We start from the raw sequence: 19,738 nt of genomic DNA, 5'->3' as shown, positions 1-19,738 counted from the left end.
TTGGTGGGTTGTTGGGACACCCTCTTCCAGCATTTAAAAACCCCACGGTCAAAACACGTTGTACCTGCACTGCTCTTTTTGCTAAACTACTCTCTACCCAGTGTGGGCTGTTCAGTCCATAAGGCTGCCTTTCCCCATCCCTGGTGGCTAGGGAATAGGATAATTTGGAAGGGAGGCTTTCAGCAGTGGCAGTAAACCCCATATGAGCTGGTCTGGATTCTTGAACACTGCTGAGGGGTGAGGGAGGCAGAGAGTTTATTTTCTTAACCCTCAGGTTCCAGAACTTGCTCTAATTATGATGAGAGTTGGATTTCCTCCACCCTCATCCCAGTACACATTTAGGATCTGGTCCATTCATGTTCTGCTTTTGGATCATCTTATCTTCCTTCCCCCACACCCAGGTTTGAAAAGCCTCGCTCTGCTCTGCATGTTGCCAGAAAGTGAATCTTTACCTGAAAAGGGGATACTATCAGTTGAAAATTCCACAGACGGTACTAGTGAGAGAGCCATGGAAACCGATAAGGCAACATCTGCATCTTTCACCCACTGCAACGTAAATATATATTTTTAAAAATGCTTCAATGTAAACAAAAGAGGCTTCAAACTGGTCCCTCTTTTGGTGTTGCTTTTTATGATTCTCTGCAGCTATAATGACTGCCTATACCAACTTCTGTGTACATGGTACCTTCCAGATGTTTTGGACTACAACTCTCTTCAGCCCCAGCATCCTGTGGCCATGCTGGCTTGGTCTGCTGTGAGTTATAAACCAAAACAGCTGTAGGATATACCGGGTAGGCAAAAGCTGCCCTGCACTGCAGATTCTTGCAGCTTATAAGCAGATAAGGCAGAACAGGAGGATGTTGACTCCTGTTTTCTAGAAGGTGGGAGTGAGCTCCACATTCACAGCAAACGATTAACAGTGGTATACCTTCACATGTGAATATTGTTATTGATGAAGAATCCTATTTTAGTTAACAAAGAGACATGAGAGGTGGGTGGAATGAATGATGGCTTCCCAGGGCCTGAATCTGACTTCACCTTGGTTTTGTGTATTTGTGGTAATTTCAGGCTGATAGCTAATAGTTCAAAAGTGTAGAAATCGAAGGTCTCATCTCATGAGGAACATGGCAAGCGCACCAATTCAGGTGCTCCAACCTGTTGCTTGTTTTAGCTTTTGACAAGTCAGGCTTGCCAACTGCATAAGAGCACTGTTGCAATTTTCACCTCTCCTTTATTTGTAGGGGAATGGAAACGCTGATGAAATCCAGGCCTCTGCAGATACCGAACGAGGGCAGAAAGTGAAAACGGAGGGCAAGCCCTCCAATGGCCTTCCGCTGAAGAAAGAGGTGGTAATACAAGAAAGAGAGAAGCTTGCCCTTAATTCAGATTTTCAAGCGAAGGAATCTGTATCTGCAGGTAAAGATTACTTCTTTTCGGTTCCTGGAATTACAAGTCACTACTCTGCTTTTAAATGTCTTTCTCCTTTATCATTTGAACGTGTTTCTTCTAAGTTGGTGGCTCTGCCATTGTTTAGCATCAGAATTACTTTGTGCCTGCAGCTGGTAATAACATATAGTCGATAGTAATCATTTTTAAATTGCCTAAAATGTACCAAGTGGCTTTCAAGACACCCTAGCCAGCAGCCTTACAAACTATATTTATCTTAAATGTGGAGAAATTAGTTGGTGGAAGGAGAGGGAATAATTTCTGAGCAGAAGTTTATGCATGTTCAGAGAACTTAATAGAGGAAAGGTAAGTGCTAGTCATAGTTTACCAATATGAACATTGCAGTACGCCTTGATTAGCACTAAATTGCAAATAGGAAGTGATGCTGTGCTTGGGAGTGCAGGTGGCTTGGAGGACTGGCTAAATTGAGGCTAGATGCTTCGAAGAAGTGCTGCTTCACACCATGCATTGCACCAACTTAGAGGACTTTTAAAGGGGTTATTATTATTATTATTATTATTTATTAAATTTGTAGCCCGCCTTGCATCTGAGGATCACAACATAAACATACAAAACGAGAACACAAAATACATAATAAGAACAAGAACAAATCAAAAACCACCACCACCCTCCTACAAACACATTGAGAAGGACATAGAATGTTAATCAGACAAAGGCTTAGTTATAAGAAACAACCACTTTTGCCTGGTGCCTAAAGCTGTATAATGAAGATGCCAGGCGAGGTTCCCTGGGGAGAGCAGTCCATAAGTGGGGAGCCACACTCTGGGGCTCTTGTGTGGGAGACACAAGAAGGCTCTCAGGTGATGATCACAGGGTCTGGGTTGGTTCATATGGGGAGAGGTGGTATAATGCGTAGCAGCAATCTAACTTACGAGGTTACCAGAGCATAGGCAACAGAAGATAGGCTATCCCTGTCCAGATAGTGGCACCGCGGGACTGCCAGCCGAAGCTGATGCCACCTGAGCTTCCAGCGACAGCAAAGGAGTATCCCTAAGCTATGTACCTGCTCCTTCAGATGGAGTGTAAGCCCATCAAGGGCAGGCCACCTCTCATCCATTCGTTCTAGGGAACCACCCACTAACAGTGGCTCAGTTGTACTTGGTTTGAGCTTCGGTTTGTTGGCTCCGATCCAGTCCATTACCAAGGCAAGAGAACGGTCCAGCACATCCATTTTCTCACCTGCAGATATAAAAGAGAAGTAGAGCTGTGTGATACCAGCATATTGCTGACAGTGTACTCAAAGATCAATCCATGGCTGTATCCTCAGGAATCTGAGACATGCCTCTCAATACCACCTGCTGGTGAATAACCATGATGTACTCATTTCCTGCGAGGGGCTTCCCAGGGGCATCTGGTTGGTTGCTGTAGGAAACAGGACTCTTGGACCGGATGGTCCTCTGGTCTGATCTTGCAGGGCATAAGGAAATATCATAAGGAAAGTTAAAGCTAACCACAGTTATCACATTGCAGATGCAATGCTGCACCATGGTCAGCGCCGAAAGCGAAAGAAAGTCAAGCACGCGGAGGGAGCGCACTGTGAACCAGCTACCTCAACAGTAATGACAGTTCTGCAATTTGGAGAAATTTATGTTGCTTTCTTTCATTTTACAGACGCTGAAGTTGCCGACATTTTGACTCCATGCCGAGCTGAAGCAAAGGCAATGCCTAGCCAAGAGGAGATATTTGCCGAGTGCTCCCAGAAGAGGATTCTTGGGTTGCTGGCTGCCATGTTGCCTCGCTTGAAATCAGTAAGAATCTGCACAAACTGGGTGAGGGGAAGCCAGGGAGTTTCTGGGTGGCACGAAGATGGAAGTGGGTAAAGCAGCTGGAGGAGAAGAGGGCAGAGGCTTGACAAAGAACTGGGCGGTGGGGGTGTCCTTTTCCCATCCTTGGGGCCCCACCAAACCACCTGAACCTGCAACTGGGTGTGGAGAGTGCAGCTGACTGCTGAATGGTACAGCCTGAGGCTGATCCATCCACCTTGGGCTCGTAAAAAGCAGAGGTGAATAAACAGCTGGATAGACAGCCCACCTTGGATGAAGGCAGGAAACAGACTGAGTGAGGACAGGAAAGAGCTATGTGCTCTTGACTCCGAACATTTCTTGCCTTGAAGGCCAGGTGTTGATTTGACACCCATTACAAACACATTTGTTTTGGGACACGGGTGGCGCTGTGGGTTAAACCACAGAGCCTAGGACTTGCCGATCAGAAGGTCGGCGGTTTGAATCCCCACGACGGGGTGAGCTCCCGTTGCTCGGTCCCTGCTCCTGCCAACCTAGCAGTTCGAAATCACATCAAAGTGCAAGTAGATAAATAGGTACTGCTCCGGCGGGAAGGTAAACGGCGTTTCCGTGCGCTGCTCTGGTTTGCCAGAAGTGGCTTAGTCCTGCTGGCCACATAACGCGGAAGCTGTACGCTGGCTCCCTCGGCCAATAAAGCGAGATGAGCGCCACAACCCCAGAGTCGGCCACGACTGGACCTAATGGTCAGGGGTTCCTTTACCTTTACCTTACAAACACATTTCAGGAGAGACCAGCAGTGCATTCCCAGCTGGAAGTAGGCAAAAACTGGAAACAGAGAAAAGGAATGAACCACATCCCCAGTCCTCTGATTTCCTGCCCCCTTCTCCCCTCTCTGCAGGACTCGACAATGTCTCTGATGAACCTGGACCAGATCCTCCCGCTCATGTTTCAAGTTGTGATCTCGAATGCCGGCCATTTGAATGAAACCTACCACTTAACCCTGGGGCTCCTAGGCCAGTTGATTCGGAGGCTGATGCCTGCAGAAGTAGACGCTGCCGTGACCACGGTCCTCTCGGCCAAGCACGGCCTCGTTGCTGCCGATGGGTCCTCTGTGCCGGAAGGATGGAAGACGACCCATCTCCTCTTCAGCTTGGGAGCGGTTTGCCTGGACAGGTACATAGAGAAAAGTTTTCCTCTGCCTAATCCTGGAATAGGGAACGGTAGGTGGGCAGATGTTATTGCAGGCGGTCTCCCCGCCTGCAGTAGCCAGTGCAAGACACCCCCACACCCCCATGGTCTGGGGCACTGGGCAAGCACAGGATCCACTGAGTCCCTAGCAGGCCCTGCTGTTGTCGTATCACTACAGTGGGCCTGATCCAGGCCTCTTTGCTGCACCAGCCTGGACTCTGGCATAGTGAGGGGGCATTTACCTGTCCCCATTCCATCCTGGCAACATGAGCTGGTTAGTGGAAGCTGTTACGGTTTGTGGTTCAGCTTTGTAGGTCTTCAGAAGGTGACGGTTTTACCCTGCAGCAGTGAGCAGTACCCCCTCACCCCAGGGGTGGTGGAATTAGCAAGGTGGTGGCAGAGATGGCATTGGAGGTGGGGCTAGAGGCTGAAGTGTAACACCTTCTACTGCTCTTGATGGCTTTCAAAGCTATAGTCATGTTTCTTTGTATTTGTGGTTCTGAGTTTTCAAAAGATATCTCATTATCGGTAATAGCTGGATCTAGTTCATCAGTTTTGTTGAATTAATTAAATAGTTTTGATTGGATTTTGAATGAATGTGCAGTTTATCATTACTGTTTTGAATTTTTTGGTGTTATCGTCATCCTTAGCGGGCCGTGTAAACAACTACAGTATCCTGAATAATGCTTTTTATTGGGCAGGGGGCAGGGGGGATGAATTTGTGGACCCATGGAGGGGGCAGTAGCCCAAAAAGATTTGGGGACCACTGCCCTAGAGTGTACCAAGCATGCTGTTTCTATGGGGGGAGGCCAGCTGTCATTTCCAAGAAAGCTTGTCCACCCTTGATTAAGGAATCTCTGCTAAGCATCAGAGGGAAGTGTGCCTTTGCTTGATCACTGGAGTCATTTGTCGTTTTGGAAACCTCGCTGGTGCATGAATAGCGCACACAGACACACAGCTAAATGGGCTGCTCAGCCTAAGAAAACCCCAAACTTTTGTTTTTCAGCCGTGTGGGCCTCGACTGGGCATGCACTATGGCCGACATCCTCCGGGCCCTGAACGCCTCTGCACAATGGCACAGTGTGATTGCTGCGTTCACAGACCACTGCATCAAGCAGCTGCCCTTCCAGCTGAAACACACCAACATCTTTACCTTGCTGGTACTTGTAGGCTTTCCAGAGGTGAGTGTGTTAAGCTTTAGAGCACTGCCGCTGCGGAACCATTTCCCAGGGAGCGCTGCCACAATTGCAACAACGACAACAACAAAAATGCATTTTGCTAGGGCAGGGGAGGATGCATAAAAGTTAGTCGTGACCTCCTCTCTGCTCTCTTTCTTTCTCTCTCCGCTGCCTACAGGTCTTGTGCATGGGGACCCGGTCTGTGTATATGGACAACGCAAATGAGGCCCACAACGTGATCATCCTCAAGCACTTCACAGAGAAGAACAGGGCGGTGGTTGTGGACATGAAAACACGGAAGAGAAAAGCAGGTTCTACACCTCTTCCTTTCAACTTAATCTCAGCATGATCCCCCTTTCTTGCACCACTTGGTTTTGCTCTTAGCGGCCTTCACAGTCACAAGGGCTAGAACACTCACTTTTTTTTTCTTTTTTAAAGAAGTGACTCGTGTTAGTTGGTTAAACAAATGAATGAATTGTTTTACTTCCTTCACACAGAAATTTCTGCCTTGCCCTTCTGGTGTCCTTTTGCCATTCAGGGCAACGGTTTAAAATCACAACACCACAACAGCATATTAAAATGCAAACAGTAAAAACAAATGCAACACCCAGGTTGGTGTTCAACTTAAGCTTTACTGAGAATAGACTTGTTGAAATTAATGGCTGTAATGAGGTCATGTTCATTAATTTCAATGGGTCTGCTGTGAATGGAACTTAGTTGCATACCACCACCCCGCAAATAAAATGCACATCATTAAACATCCATATAAAGGCATAGATTCCAGAGATCACAAGTAAAAATGACCTTGGCAGGCAGAAGGAATCAAAATGTTTGAATGAATGAATGAGAGTGATGGCCACACAACACGAAGGCTGTTGTGGAACCCCATGAATCCTATTTTCTTTTATTATTTCTAAGGCAGTTCATTTTTCACTGTTGCGGGAAATTAATGGGATGGGATTTGAGAATGGGTTTCAGGTGTTTGGTTCTTTGAACGCATCACCATATTTATGCATTACTTTTCTAGACAGAAGCTCAGAGGTGGCTGCTTAAACAGTGGCACGTTTGGCAAAATAAATGCTGCGGCACCACAAAATCTCTATATTCTACCTTGCTGCCTGCATTGGGGTTATTTTGATGCACGATCAGCGTCCCACTTTTGTGTATACCTGATTTTGTTTATTTTTTAAGCGAATAAAATTGATGTTTGGGTTGATGCTGTCCGTGGAACACTTGGGGTGTTAGGTCAAGGTTGGCCCCAGTACTGAACCAGGCCGCGATCCCCAGCAGAGACCTGCACAGTTACCTCCTTCCTCTGCTTTCTAGTGAAAGACCTCCAGCTGGTTCAGCCATGCGGAGAAGCTGATGACGAGTCTCGGTGTCAGTTGCGGCAGTACCTCCAGCACTTTGTGTTCATCACCAGCCATCTCCTCCAGACCAGCATCAACAGCAGCTTTGCAGAGGCTGTGGAAGCAACCTGGGTCTTATCTCTTGCCCTGAAGGGGCTATACAGGACGCTTAAGGTACAGTATAGCGTGGCAGGTACTATAGGCAGTGGATATAGGCGGTGAAGCCAGTGGTCTTCACTATACCTTATTTATTTAGAGCAGGGTTTTGCCAGCTGTTGTTGGACTACAACTCCCATCATCCCCGACCACTAGTCCTGCCAGCTAGGGATGGTGGGAGTTGTAGTCCAACAAAAGCTGGAGACCCAAGTTTGGGAAACCCTGGTTTAGAGCGTTAGGATCCCGCACTCTTCAGCTGAAAAGGCTCCCAGAGCGGCTTACAGACAAGCCATTAAAACTAAATGCCCCCTGTCCTCCAGCTTACAGTCTAAAAAGAGAGAACATAGCACACAAGGGGAAAGGAACGGGGAGGGAAGAGGGGGAAACAAACACGAAATCCGTTTGACTTTGGAAGTGGCCTGTAGAAGAAAGCGGGACGGTGCCAATCTCAGTCCAAAGAAACAAGGGGGCAAACCTCAGAAAAGTGGCTGGAAGAAGATTTGCATTATTCCTGGTCACTCCCTATTTCTTCATGCGCCCAATGCCTTTTGAAGATGATATTGTTGTTCAGAGGCAGGAAAAAAAAGTGGTTCAGAGAGTATAATTCAAGCAGCCAAGTATAAGGTTTAAGATGTAAAGATTACACGAAAGCCACATCATGCAAGCAGTTTTCCATCTGGGCTGCGATATATCTGGTTTCAACAGGTTTTTCTCCTCTTTTCTCCCCTGTCTTTGGCAGATGCATCCCTTTGAAGAAATTCGCACCGCCTTCCTTCAGACGGGTCTGCTTAAATTGCTGGTGAAGAAGTGCAGCAAAGGAACAGGCTTCAGTAAGACCTGGCTTCTCCGAGACTTGGAGGTAATGCAGGGGCTTCTCCAGGTTGGCGGGGCTGCTGATCCCCTGCATCCGAAACGGTTCCTTTTGCTCACCTGCGGTAGCTCTTTCCAGTCCTCCAAAGAGAACACGTGAGGGCTCAAGCTATGCAGGGGTGTAGAGGAGATCCTTGCGCCAACCTTGTCTTCCTCTTGTGACCTTTCATGCATCAGTTATGGAGGTCTGGAGGGGAGACTCTTAACTGTGTTCATTTTGAGCCTTATTTTGAATGCCTAAACAGGACTAATTCCTCTTGAGCCTCCTGCCAGTCATTTCATTTTTAAAAAAAAAATATACATTTTTATTTCCCATTTTCCCATTTTACATTATTCAACAATAAATATAAATCACACACAGATGCAGTAATGTTTGCTGTGACTTCCCTCCCTCCTCTTCTGCAGTTTCTTATTTTTCTATCAGATTCTCTTACGGCATATCTTAATTTATCCTTTTTACCCATTTATCTGTTTTTAATTCCCTTAAAATCCTTGCTGCTCGTGTTTATATCAATCCTGCTAATGTTTTTAATTGTTTACAGTCTGTTTTCATATATTCAATAAATTTCCCCCATTCTGCTACAAAGAGTTTATCATCCTGATCTCTTAATCTTCTGCTAAGTTTTGCCATCTCTGCTTATTCCATCAATTTTAGTTGCCAGTCATCTCTTTTTGGGGTCATTTCCTCTTTCCAGTTTTGTGCATTTATCATTTGGGCAGCCGTGGTAGCACAGATAAATAGTTCTTTCTGATCTTAGTTATTTTAAGCATTCCCCTCCCCCCCCCGGTTCATTATAAATCATTTCCTAGAAGGCTTTTGCAACCTTACAGGACCACCACATGTGAAAAAAGTACCCTCTTTCTCTTTATGCTTCCAACATATATTGGATTTTGACTTACACATTTCTGCCAGCTTGCTAGGCGTCAAATACCATCTATACATCATCTTCATGTGGTTTTCTTTTAATGTGTAAGCATGCTGTAAATTTTAAATCTCCTTTCCAAAGACTTTCCCACGCTGCCATATCAACATAATAACCTATGTCTCCTGCCAGTCCTTTCAGACAGTGCTAAGCTGGGTGGGCCCAATGGCCTAACTCTGTACAGGCCAGCCGCATAAGTTGCATTGATTCAGATATTGACTGCAATTGCATTTAAGGCATTTATACCCCCATCCTTAGCCAAAAAGGCTCTATTGCACCTGTCACCAGCCTGGTGCCTTCCATATTTTTTGGACCACAACTCCGATCAGATATGGCTATGCTGGCTGGGATGTATCAGGAAGTTTTTAAAGTTTGACATTCCCCCCCCCCCTATTTCCTGGAAACCACCTAGAGTGGAAAGGTTTAAAAATTGTTGTTGTTGTAGGAGCTGAAGTCCCAAACATCTGGAAGGTACCAGGTTGATGAAGGTCAGCCTACAGGTTGTGTGGCCTGGTTGGTCTGCCACCTACATTCAAGTTGCATTTTGTCTCTTGCAGATCTTGTCAATCATGCTTTACTCATCGAAAAAGGAGATAAGCTCCCTGGCGGAGCACAAGAGCCCAGACCTTGGTGAAAGGGACCAGGATCAAGCGTTGGATCAGTCTGCTGTCACTCCCACGGATGCTGACCAGAACAGGCTTGATCCACTGGAGGGCTTGGATGAAACCACCAAAATATGCTTCCTGGTACGCTTTTGACATTTATCTGGTGGGTTGTGGGGGACTTTGGCAACAGGCAAGAATCTCAGAATTGTAGAGTCGGAAGGGGCCACAGCAATGCAGGAATCTTTTGCCCAATGTGGGGCTCAAACGCACGACCCTCAGATTAAGAGTCACGTGCTCTCCCAACTGAGCTACCCCAGGCCACCAGGCAGCTCAGTATGTTAGCTCACATTGCACAGATCGGGTCTTATTTTGAGAGTGGGGAACCCTTTTCAGCCTGTGGGGTCACATTCCCTTCTAAGGAACCTTTGGGGGGTGGAACACACGCGAGTGGTGGGCAGGGCCAGAGGCTAGTTTCCAAACATGTCCAGACCTAGGGACTGGAGCCCACTGCATCAGATGTGTGAAGTGTCTTTCTCTGAAATGAACTCTGGTCCATAGGAGGAAACCTCTTAGTCTTTGAGGTACTACTGGACCACAGTTGCTGATGCTGTTTTTACATCTTTGTTCAGCAGCTTTGGGTGAAGTTCTGATGGTTCTCAGGATGAACTGATAGATTAGGCAGCAGGAACTCCCCTTTCTGTGGCCCCACATGATACTAACAAAGAAAGCTTAATGAATGCATTGCTTAAATGTGCTCATGAAACCCAATTTCAAATTTGGGACTTCCAAAGGCTGACTCACATACAACATGTGCAATTCACACACCCATTGTTGAATCATAGTCCCCCAGAAGCAAAGAGTAAAAGCATTGACCATTTCCCTCACTTTTTACCCCTGTTGAACTTAATTCCAGATGACCCACGATGCCCTTGATGCCCCTCTGCATATCCTTCGGGCCATGTACGAATTGCAAATGAAAAGGACCGATTCTTTCTTCCTGGAGGTCCAGAAGAGGTAAAGGAGTTTCCAAGACTTGCTGGAAATGAGGAGCTGGGTGGGTGCATGCACCGGCTTGACCGATCAATGTTGGAGCAAAACGACATGTTTTGAAGGCGTATGAGGCCGCCACCTTGCTGGAGCTGAGCACATCTGGGGTCTTGGCCAGTGCTTTGGGTGGGTGACTGCCTAGGAAGCACAAGTCTGCCTTCTTGGGTTCCGTGATGGAAGAAAGGTGAGATAACAACATAAAAGGACAAATAAATAAAAGGGGGAAAGAGCATTATGGATACCACCTTTCCGGTAGTGGGATGGGGAAGAAGGGGTTGTTTTTGTGTGTGTTTTAATGAACTGTTATGAGGAAGAGTTGAGTACCTTTCTAAAGAACAGTATTCACCCAATGTGGTGGTGGTGGTGTTGTTTAGTCGTGTCCAACTCTTCATGACCCCATGGACCCCATTCACCCAATGTAGTGCAGAGGAGCATTCCTCCTCTGAAGTGAATCAGCCAATGAAGGCAGTCCAGGCACAGGCCTTGCTGTCAGGTTCTTCCACTATAACAAGAGCAGCCAATGTGACCCACTGTAGATGTGTGTCGGACACCACCTCCCTTCGACCTAGGACCAGCTTAGGACCAGGTTGCTTGAGCGACCTCCTCATCCCTTACAGTCTCAGTGGCTCACTGCTTTCTCTCCTGCAAGTTCCAAAGGCCTCAGAAACCCACTTTGTGGCAACTTGGGAGCAGGGCTTTTAGCATGGCTGCCCTGTTTCTGCAGAATAGCATTCCTGCCAAGGAATGCACTTTCTGGAAACAAGTGAAGATGATTTTGTTCCAACAGGCTTTCCCAGTGGGATAAAGGGGTCTTTACCATGAGTGCTCATTCGTTAGGCTTTTAGTTTTCGTATAAGTGCATTTGCCATTTTCGTGCTTTTAAGCTGTTTTTGAATTACCTTGTTTGTAGATGATCTTGAGACAGTGGTTTAGAAGGCAATTAATAAATTAAGTAGAATAATGATAATCCTGACCATTGGCCATGTTGGTAGCTGGGGATGCTGGGAGTTGGAGTCCATCATCATTTAGCGGGCAGCCTCTAGGCTTTCCCTGTGCTGTATGCTCCTTCCCCTTGGAGAGCAGCTAAGTGGTAGGTTGGCTTCTTGCTGTCAGCCAACTCAGCTCTCCACGCCATTTGCATCTTGCAAATTAGAGCTGGGAGGCATTAAATACTTAACTGCTTTGCAATCAGCGTATTCAAGATTTCAGCAAACAAAAGCCTTCCAGGGGAAGTAGCATCGGGAATGGAAATGGAGAAGGCTTTTCATGCAAAGATCCTGTTTTTTATTTACGTTTCTGGAATTTGACTGCAAAATGCTTGGGTGTGCCCTTAAAGGTTTGACGGTGATGTGGTGACAACGGATGAGAGGATCCGGACATTGGCTCAGAAATGGCAGCCCAGCAAGTGCTTGCGGTCGGAGGAGCAGATTTCCAAAGCGCTCGATACAGACATGATTATTGTGCCATGTCTGGTGAGTCTTCCACGTACGTCAGTGTACTAGGAGCACCTAATGTACATAAAATAAAGCATTTGGAAGTATTCAGGTGGGCAAATAGCAATGAATCCAGCATGTCCAAACTGCAGAATCCCAAGAATTGGGAGTATACAGAAGAAGGAAGAAGCAATACATAAATACTCAGTTTAGAAAGGTTCATAATGTCGACACCAAGAGTCACACTAGTCTCCAGTGGCAAATGAGTGTGGCTGATTCGGTGAAGTGTAGTGGTTAGACTAGGACATGGGAAGCCTCAATTTAAACCCCCCACTCAGCCAGGATGCTCAGTTGGGCTAAGAACTGCTGTTCCTCAGCCTCAGCTGCCTCACAGTAATGTACGTTTCTAGTCCATGGTAGCTATGGAAAACAGCTGCCCCAAACTATGTGGGCTGCATCTGCCTAGGAAAGCCCCAGAGTGGTAAGTGGTGTTGGATTTTGAAGTGAAATATAACCCCGAATCTCTGCAGCCTGCTCCTGTTTTACAGTCCAAGCCTGCCCCCTGCAACAAGGCCACAGAAGAATCCAACCCCATCACCCAGAAGCTCATCACCAACACGGAAAGCGACCTCCAGCTCAGCTACGCCAAGCAACGTCGCACCAAGAGTTCCGTTCTCCTGCACAAGGAGCTGGACTCCAGGAGCAAGAAGGCCGTGCGCGGCTACCTCTACCGGGTCAACGATGCCACCGCCGTCCTTTACGCGAGGCACGCCCTGGCTTTGCTGTTGGCCAAGTGGCCCGACGACGTGGCGATCAGCGAGGAGATGCTGGAGCTCAGCGGTCCGGCTCACATGACGTACATCCTGGATATGCTTTTGCAGCTGGAGGAGAAACAGCTGTGCGAGAAGGTAGCAGTTTTTTCTGAGAGAAACACACACACACACACACACCTACCTCCCCGGCATATTGAAAGATTGTGACTTTGGAAAGGGCTCTTTAAAACCTGCCAGAGAATACATTCAATCAATTAAAGTCCCTGCCCCGCAAGCTTACACCCATGGCACACAATGGAAAAGGGACAGGGGGGGAAATCAAGCTGAGGAACCAGTTCTGAAAGGGCTGTTCTCCTATTGCCCAGCTGGCACCGTTCAAGGTTGGGAGGTCCCTGATGGAGCTGGTCTTTCAGCAAAGGAGTGAGCATTTTGCTCCCCATTTCCCACAGAGGCAGCTTGAGGGAATGGCTGCCCCTGGTGCCAGTTGAGGGGAGAAGTCTGATGGGGCTGGCCTGTCTCAGCAGAGCTCATGGAGTGATGATGGTACCAACTGTGCTGCATTTGCAAACCCGCCTTCACCTTCTGAAGCCGTTTTAACTTGTGCTCTCTGCAGATTCTCCTGAAAGTGCTCCGCGGCTGCAGCGAAAGCATGTTGGCGACGATGGCGTTGACGGCCTGTCAGTTCATGGAGGAGCCCGGGATGGCCGTCCAAGTGCGGGAGTCCAAGCACCCCTATAACAACAACACAAATTTTGAGGTACTCCCCATAGCAGTCTGACATCACCTGTGTGAAATTACACTGACGAGACGTGGGCAGCAGAGAGAAAATGGCCTTAATGGCTTTACATACGAAGGCAGGTTTCAAAGTCGGACAGGCACAGGGAACCTTTTTTTCGGCCACATTCTCTTCTGGGCAAACTTCTGGGCAGGGGTGGGGCTACATGCCAGTGGTGGGCGTGGCCAGAGGCAAGAGTGGGCAGGGCAGCAAATGCCAGCTAGTGACTAGATGCCCTCTCACAACCCTCTCTGCCTCCACCCTTGCAAGCGAGAGATGTCATCAGAGTATAAGGACACATTCCATCCAGGCAAAAACCCTTAAGATGAGCAACACAGTCTTGGCTTTAGTTTCCCCATGTGCAAAGCCTACCTTCTGAGATGGGTTGGATGACTGAGATAATTTATGTGTAGGTGGAAACGAGATACGCTTGGAGGGTGGCATATGCACTGCAGTTTCTATGGGAATTTTGCAAGTGGGTGCAACAACCTGTGGCTCCTTTGTGGGAGGTGGGAAGGAGCCACACCGGGGCAGCTCCAAAGAGCAGCATTGGGAGACAGAAGAGGTTCTTGTTGAATGGAAACTGCCTCCCCCTCTTTGGGCAAAGTGTGCTCCTACTAGCTATCAGCTGAGAGGTGGGTCTGAGTGTGCCTTGCTCCAGCGAAGAAACCAGGAGCCCACCTAAACCTCTCGATTGCTCCTTTGAAGCCTTCCCCTTATCCACACTGCACCTGACACATTGTGCGAAGACATTGTGGAGCAGGAGGTATGACTTCCCCAGAATGGCCCAGCGGGCCAAATGAGGAAGCCCAAGTTTGCCGCACAGGCTACAGGAGCCTCCCACCCCTGGAGCGTGAGTCACTCTTACCTGTCTCAGCTCTCTTAATAATGCACCATGGAGACCTCCAGAGGACTTAATCATGCCTGGGCAGAACAAGCAGAGTCCTCTTTAGAACATGGGTCGTTCTGGTGCATCTTAGCTGTGGGATGATTCAGCCACCCTCAGCGCAGAAATCCATATGGAGGAGAAGCTGGAGGAGTGAATTGTTCTGAAGAGCTGCAGAGAGCAGCCACCTCTTAGCGTTCCAGGCTCATCGGAGCCTTTCATTTTTAGCTTGTTTGCTGCGAGAACAAAACTAAGCTGGTTCTCACTTCCCAGCCTGCCGATTCAGGATATGAAACTTGAATCCATAGAATAGCATTTCCCTTTCGGTGTTTACCTTTCAACCAAGGTGCTTCTGTGTCCTCGGGTTTGTCACTCCAAACACCCACCCTGGCAGCCGTTCTAATTTTGAGTCAGCCAGCGTTCTCTCTTGTTGGATTCCTTCCCGTTTTTGTTTAGGAACCTTTCCCTCTCACCTTGGGCAGCTTTCTGGGGCCCTCGCCTCCAGTGATGGGCTGTGGCCCCAATTCCTCACATGCGCTCAGCTGTCTTTGGTGCGCGTTGGTCCTCTGTTAAGCTTGGCACCTGCTCTCTCCCGCAGGATAAGGTTCACATCCCTGGTGCTATATACCTCTCCGTCAAGTTTGATTCTCAGTGTAACACCGAAGAGGGCTGTGATGAGCTAGTTGTAGCCAGCAGCTGTGACTTCATCCACGATCGCCACACCTTCAGCGGGCCTCCGCACAAGTGGACAGACTTCGAGCTTCCAGGTAAAGTTTTGCAGCATTGTTGAGAGGAGGGAGCCCCTTAGATAAGCTAGCAAACATAGCGCTGACACTCTCTGGTGATACTTAGATGCCAGAAACATTGATACAGCTTAAGAAGCAAAAGTCGTCTAGGTACTAAATGAAACTGGGCATACATGAACTGTGATGCTCAGATGAAGGGGCTCCTTCCACAGGGCGGGAGCACGTCTCTCTAGAGCATAGTTTGAGACACTGGCAGTTTAATAGGAGCATCTTTTTCTCCGGTTGACAAATATTGTCAGTGGCCATCATATACTATAAAAAAGAGAGTTGGTTCTTGTCACCTCCCTACACAGTCTGTTCCACTGCATTAACTTCTATGACAGCATCAGACCCCACACTTCCCCCTCCCCAACCGTCCACTGTGAATGCAGAACAGACGCTCCAGTGGCGAAGCATCTCCAGTTTTGTAGCTGCCAGAAGAAAAAGAACTAGCCTTACTGGTCACTTGTTGGGTGTCCTCAAGGAATGGGGCCAGCAAGTGGGTTCAGTGATATTATTTGAGAGACTAGCTGAAACCTCCTGAAGGATAAATTGTATATTTTTTATATACAATTTTATATTATTATTTTATTTTATTATTTTATTACCTGCTCTTCGCTCCAAGTGTATGTTACAACATCAAAACAACATTAATAACAGTTTGTTTGTTTATTATTTACTTGTTTATTTATTATTTAATAAAGGTAAAATAACAAACAAACAAACAAATATACACTTGAGGTGTATATTTTTAGGGCCCACCATATTTGGATTGGAGTGCCAAGTCATTCAAATACCTGAAAGGCTGCCTCCTTCCCTACAGACCCTCTCGTGTGCTCTTGGTAGTTCCTCTGGCCTCATTGCTGCCTCCAGCTGTGGAGGCAGAGCATAGCCATCATGGCTAGCAACCATCAATAGCCCTCTTCTCCTCCATGAATGTGTCCCATCCTCTTTTAAAGCCATCCAAATTGGTGGCCATCACTTCCTCCTGCCGGAGCAAGTTCCACAGTTTAACTTTCTCCCTTTCCCCTTTCTGAAGTGGGCTCAGTTTTGACCTAATTTCTTCTCCCCACCACCCCTTAGCTCTCATGTGTTTCGTTCTTTTAGCTTGGCAGAGAACAAAAAACACCATATGTCTTCTCCTGCGCTGTGAGTCATCGCTTCCTTAGCATCGTCGGGGAGAGGTTTATTAATGTAGAGAGAGTTCCATAAAATCCTGCCTTTGTTCAGAACATGTTGCCTGTCAAAAATATTTTTAAAAGATGCAGAAAACATGGCAACGTATTAGCGATTTGCTAATAGCAGACGTTTCAGCATCTGGGATCAGAATCCTGTTTTGTCTTGCAAATTACCTTTGAAAAAACAAACCACTCCTCAGTGCAGAAATCTTTGAGCAATTTCCTTTGCAGCGCTGAATTCTGAAAAGTCGAGATGGTTTTAGGGTTGTGTTTGAGGTGTGTTTAGGAGACAGTGCTTGCTCAGTTAAAAAACCCTTTAGGCCATGACATTTTTCTTATTCTAACATTTTTTGAAAAATGAGATGCTGCTGCTCCATGTAACACACAGGATACTGCCAGGAATCAGAAAAACAGCGAAACACAGACATGCAGCTTAGCCTCAAAACTGCCCCTGCCCCTTTGCTTATAGTGTGTGTTTTGAGCGAGATTGTCTGTGTCCCTGCTTAAGAGAACGCTTTCCTTCGCTTTTGTAACAGGGGATACCCTCTACTATCGATTCACCACGGACATGAGCAACACAGAATGGGGTTATAAGTTTACAGTGACGGCAGGTCACCTGGGGAGGTTCCAGACAGGTAAGTGCTTTTCAGAGCCATGAGTCAAAGATCGTTGTAGTCTTGCTTTCCTTGTGACGGGTCGGGGATCTTGGGGAGCAAAGCCTGTTGTTTTTTCTTTCTCAAAATAACACTGGGCAGTGGAAGAGAGGGGGCAATAACCCAAGAAGGTGTTAACGCAGCATGGGTGTCTCTTCTGTGCAGAGCGCAAAAGGTGTTTGAAATAAAACATTACGATTGATGCAAACGGGAGCATTCATTGATAAGAACCTAAGAAGATCATGCTGGATCATGCTAGTGGCCCACCTTGCCCAGCATCCTGTTCTTGCATCAGCCAGCCAGATGCCTCAATGGGAAACCCAGAAGCAGGACCCGAGTACAAGAGTGTTCTCCCCTCCTGCGGTTTCCTGCAACTGGTATTCAGAAGCTGTGGAGACAGAGCATAGACGTCGTAGCTAGTAGGCAGTGGTAGCCTTCTCTGCCATGAATTCCATAAGAGTTCACTGTCCTATGTGCCACCTGGGGCAAAAACTTGAGGGAGGGCAGTTTACAATATCTTAACTCAGGGCTGGGAAACCTATGACCCTCCTGATGTTCCTGGGTTCCAGCTGCCATTAGTCCCAACCAGCATGGCTAAAGGTCAGGGAAGATGATGGGTCCAGCATCATCCAGAAGCTACATGTCCCCCCTCGTTGCCCTTAATAAATCAACTGTTATTTACTAGCTGCCTTTGCTTATTGGTCTGCTCTTTCGATTTCCACCTTTTTAATTGTTGATTGGTTTTACATCGTTCTATGCACAGGCGTAGGGATGCGGGTGGGACTGTGGGTTAAACCACAGAGCCTAGGACTTGCTGATCAGAAGGTCGGTGGTTTGAATCCCCGTGATGGGGTGAGCTCCCGTCGCTCGGTCCCTGCTCCTGCCGACCTAGCAGTTCGAAAGCACGTCAAAGTGCAAGTAGATAAATAGGGACCACTCCGGCGAGAAGGTAAACGGCATTTCCGTGCGCTGCTCTGGTTTGCCAGAAGCGGCTTAGTCATGCTGGCCACATGACCCGGAAGCTGTACGCCGGCTCCCTTGGCCAATAAAGGAAGATGAGCGCCGCAACCCCAGAGTCGGCCACGACTGGACCTAATGGTCAGGGGTCCCTTTACCTTTTATGCACGGGCGTGGTTGAAAACATTGAGGCCAGCCTTTGCCTCCCTGGCTTGTTCCAGATGTTTTTGGGATACAGCTCCCATCAGCACCCAGCTTCGTACAGCCAAGCTGGCTAGGACTGATGGGAGTTGTAGCCCAAAACATCTGGAGAGAAGGCTGGTTTAGACAAATAAGTACCTGCGTCAGGGTTAAAAGAGTAAGAAGTTTCTTCTATTACGGGACAAGTGATACAACCTGTTCTGAGGCTAGCTTTACTAAATATGTTTATAGAGGACTTTCTGTTTCAGGAACTACTAAAGCTTTTCCATATCTGCAGCTAGAAATCTCTTGACGCAATACTGTATTGGGAAGCAGCTTCTAACTCAACTCTAGCGACACAGTAGAGTTAGGCTATACAGTAGGGACATCGCTCTTGCAGAAAAGCATAGGAAGCTCTAAGAAACACAAAGACTTAAAACCCCCCCCAAAAAAACCACCACCTGATTTTGAAACTGTAAGGTCCATGTTTATTCAGTTCACTGGAAATGGTTGTCTGGTCTCCTCGTTATCCATGGCTCGCTTCAGGACAGTCTGTTAAGACAAGAGACTAAAAGGCACCTTCTCTAAACGACTGTACGACCTGCTTAGCATTTCACTGTCATTTACACTGAGGAGAAGGAACACATCTTATCGGACAAGCAGAATGGCATTACAGAGTATGCAATGTACGTATTTTGAATTCCAGGCTTCGAGATCCTGAAGCAGATGCTGTCGGAGGAAAGGGTCATCCCCCACATCCCATTGGCCAAAATCTGGGAGTGGCAGGTGGGCGTGGCCTGCAGGCAAACTGGCCACCAGCGACTGAAGGCCATCCACCTGCTCCTTAGGATAGTCCAGTGCTGCAGCGAGAGGTATGCCTGCCAGTCTCAGCTTTGCTTTCTCCCACTAAGCTTCCAGTCCTCGTGAAAAGCAAAAAAATAAAATAAAAAACATAAATCCCCCCCATCCCCACCACAAAGATAGCAATGTTTTCGTGTCTCGTGATTTCTTTTGAAATATTATTTCATGATTCCGAAGGCTGCTCTTTTAATCTGAGATCTGCTTCCCCTGCCTGATGTGCAGAAAGATGGGCTTGGCTAGTGATAAAGGCAAAAGAAATGTCATTTGAAATGGGTTTGAGCCACAAATGTCTGTGCTGGTGCTCCTTCTCTCCCTAAGCTCTGGCCCATTTGCCACAGAACTTGGCCATTGGAGGCCTGGTCTACCCACAGTGTTTGGGAAATCTAATGTGCAAGGAAGTGGTGGGATGTGGTTTATCATGCAAATGCCTCTGCTTTTAAAATCAGCGGCCAGAAGAGTCATTCTGTAAGCCAGATAATACTGGGATATATTCAAGGTCCTCATACAAAGCACCTGCTTTTATTATTTGCTTATTTAGAGCACTTGTTTCCCCCGCACTTCAGCCAGAAAAGCTCCCAGAGTGGCTTACATACGATCAATGCAGTCCCTGCCCTGCAGCCCACAGTCTAAAAAATAAAAATAAGTTCCTTCCCAGCTCTCCCACTTGAACTAAGACAGGATGTAACTTACAAATCTAGCTCAGTGCCATCTACCTGTCCCGGCAGATGCTCA

General features: G+C 47.3%; 1 protein-coding gene across 2 annotated transcripts in view; it reads left to right on the top strand.

Annotated features, from left to right (window-relative positions):
- The window catches only part of ZZEF1 (zinc finger ZZ-type and EF-hand domain containing 1), a 73,182-nt gene that overhangs the window by 46,671 nt on the left and 6,773 nt on the right, over positions 1–19,738 (top strand). Inside the window, exons 37-52 of one of the 2 annotated variants that reach the window (XM_083587333.1) lie at positions 402–553; positions 1,242–1,416; positions 3,079–3,215; positions 4,108–4,382; positions 5,404–5,578; positions 5,754–5,886; positions 6,902–7,098; positions 7,820–7,939; positions 9,431–9,619; positions 10,392–10,492; positions 11,862–11,997; positions 12,489–12,866; positions 13,345–13,488; positions 14,991–15,159; positions 16,892–16,990; positions 18,852–19,017. In XM_083587333.1, the coding sequence (XP_083443459.1) occupies positions 402–553; positions 1,242–1,416; positions 3,079–3,215; positions 4,108–4,382; positions 5,404–5,578; positions 5,754–5,886; positions 6,902–7,098; positions 7,820–7,939; positions 9,431–9,619; positions 10,392–10,492; positions 11,862–11,997; positions 12,489–12,866; positions 13,345–13,488; positions 14,991–15,159; positions 16,892–16,990; positions 18,852–19,017 (2,746 nt within the window). The remainder of the gene's footprint in view (positions 1–401; positions 554–1,241; positions 1,417–3,078; positions 3,216–4,107; positions 4,383–5,403; positions 5,579–5,753; positions 5,887–6,901; positions 7,099–7,819; positions 7,940–9,430; positions 9,620–10,391; positions 10,493–11,861; positions 11,998–12,488; positions 12,867–13,344; positions 13,489–14,990; positions 15,160–16,891; positions 16,991–18,851; positions 19,018–19,738) is intronic. The other variant, XM_083587334.1, reaches the window with a different exon arrangement.

Source organism: Podarcis filfolensis (genome assembly GCF_964270895.1).
Source record: "Podarcis filfolensis genome assembly, chromosome: 15".
In the NCBI taxonomy this organism is placed as follows: domain Eukaryota; kingdom Metazoa; phylum Chordata; class Lepidosauria; order Squamata; family Lacertidae; genus Podarcis; species Podarcis filfolensis.
The sequence above is the reverse complement of the archived record's forward strand: the minus strand, read 5'-3'. Positions and strand labels throughout refer to the sequence as shown.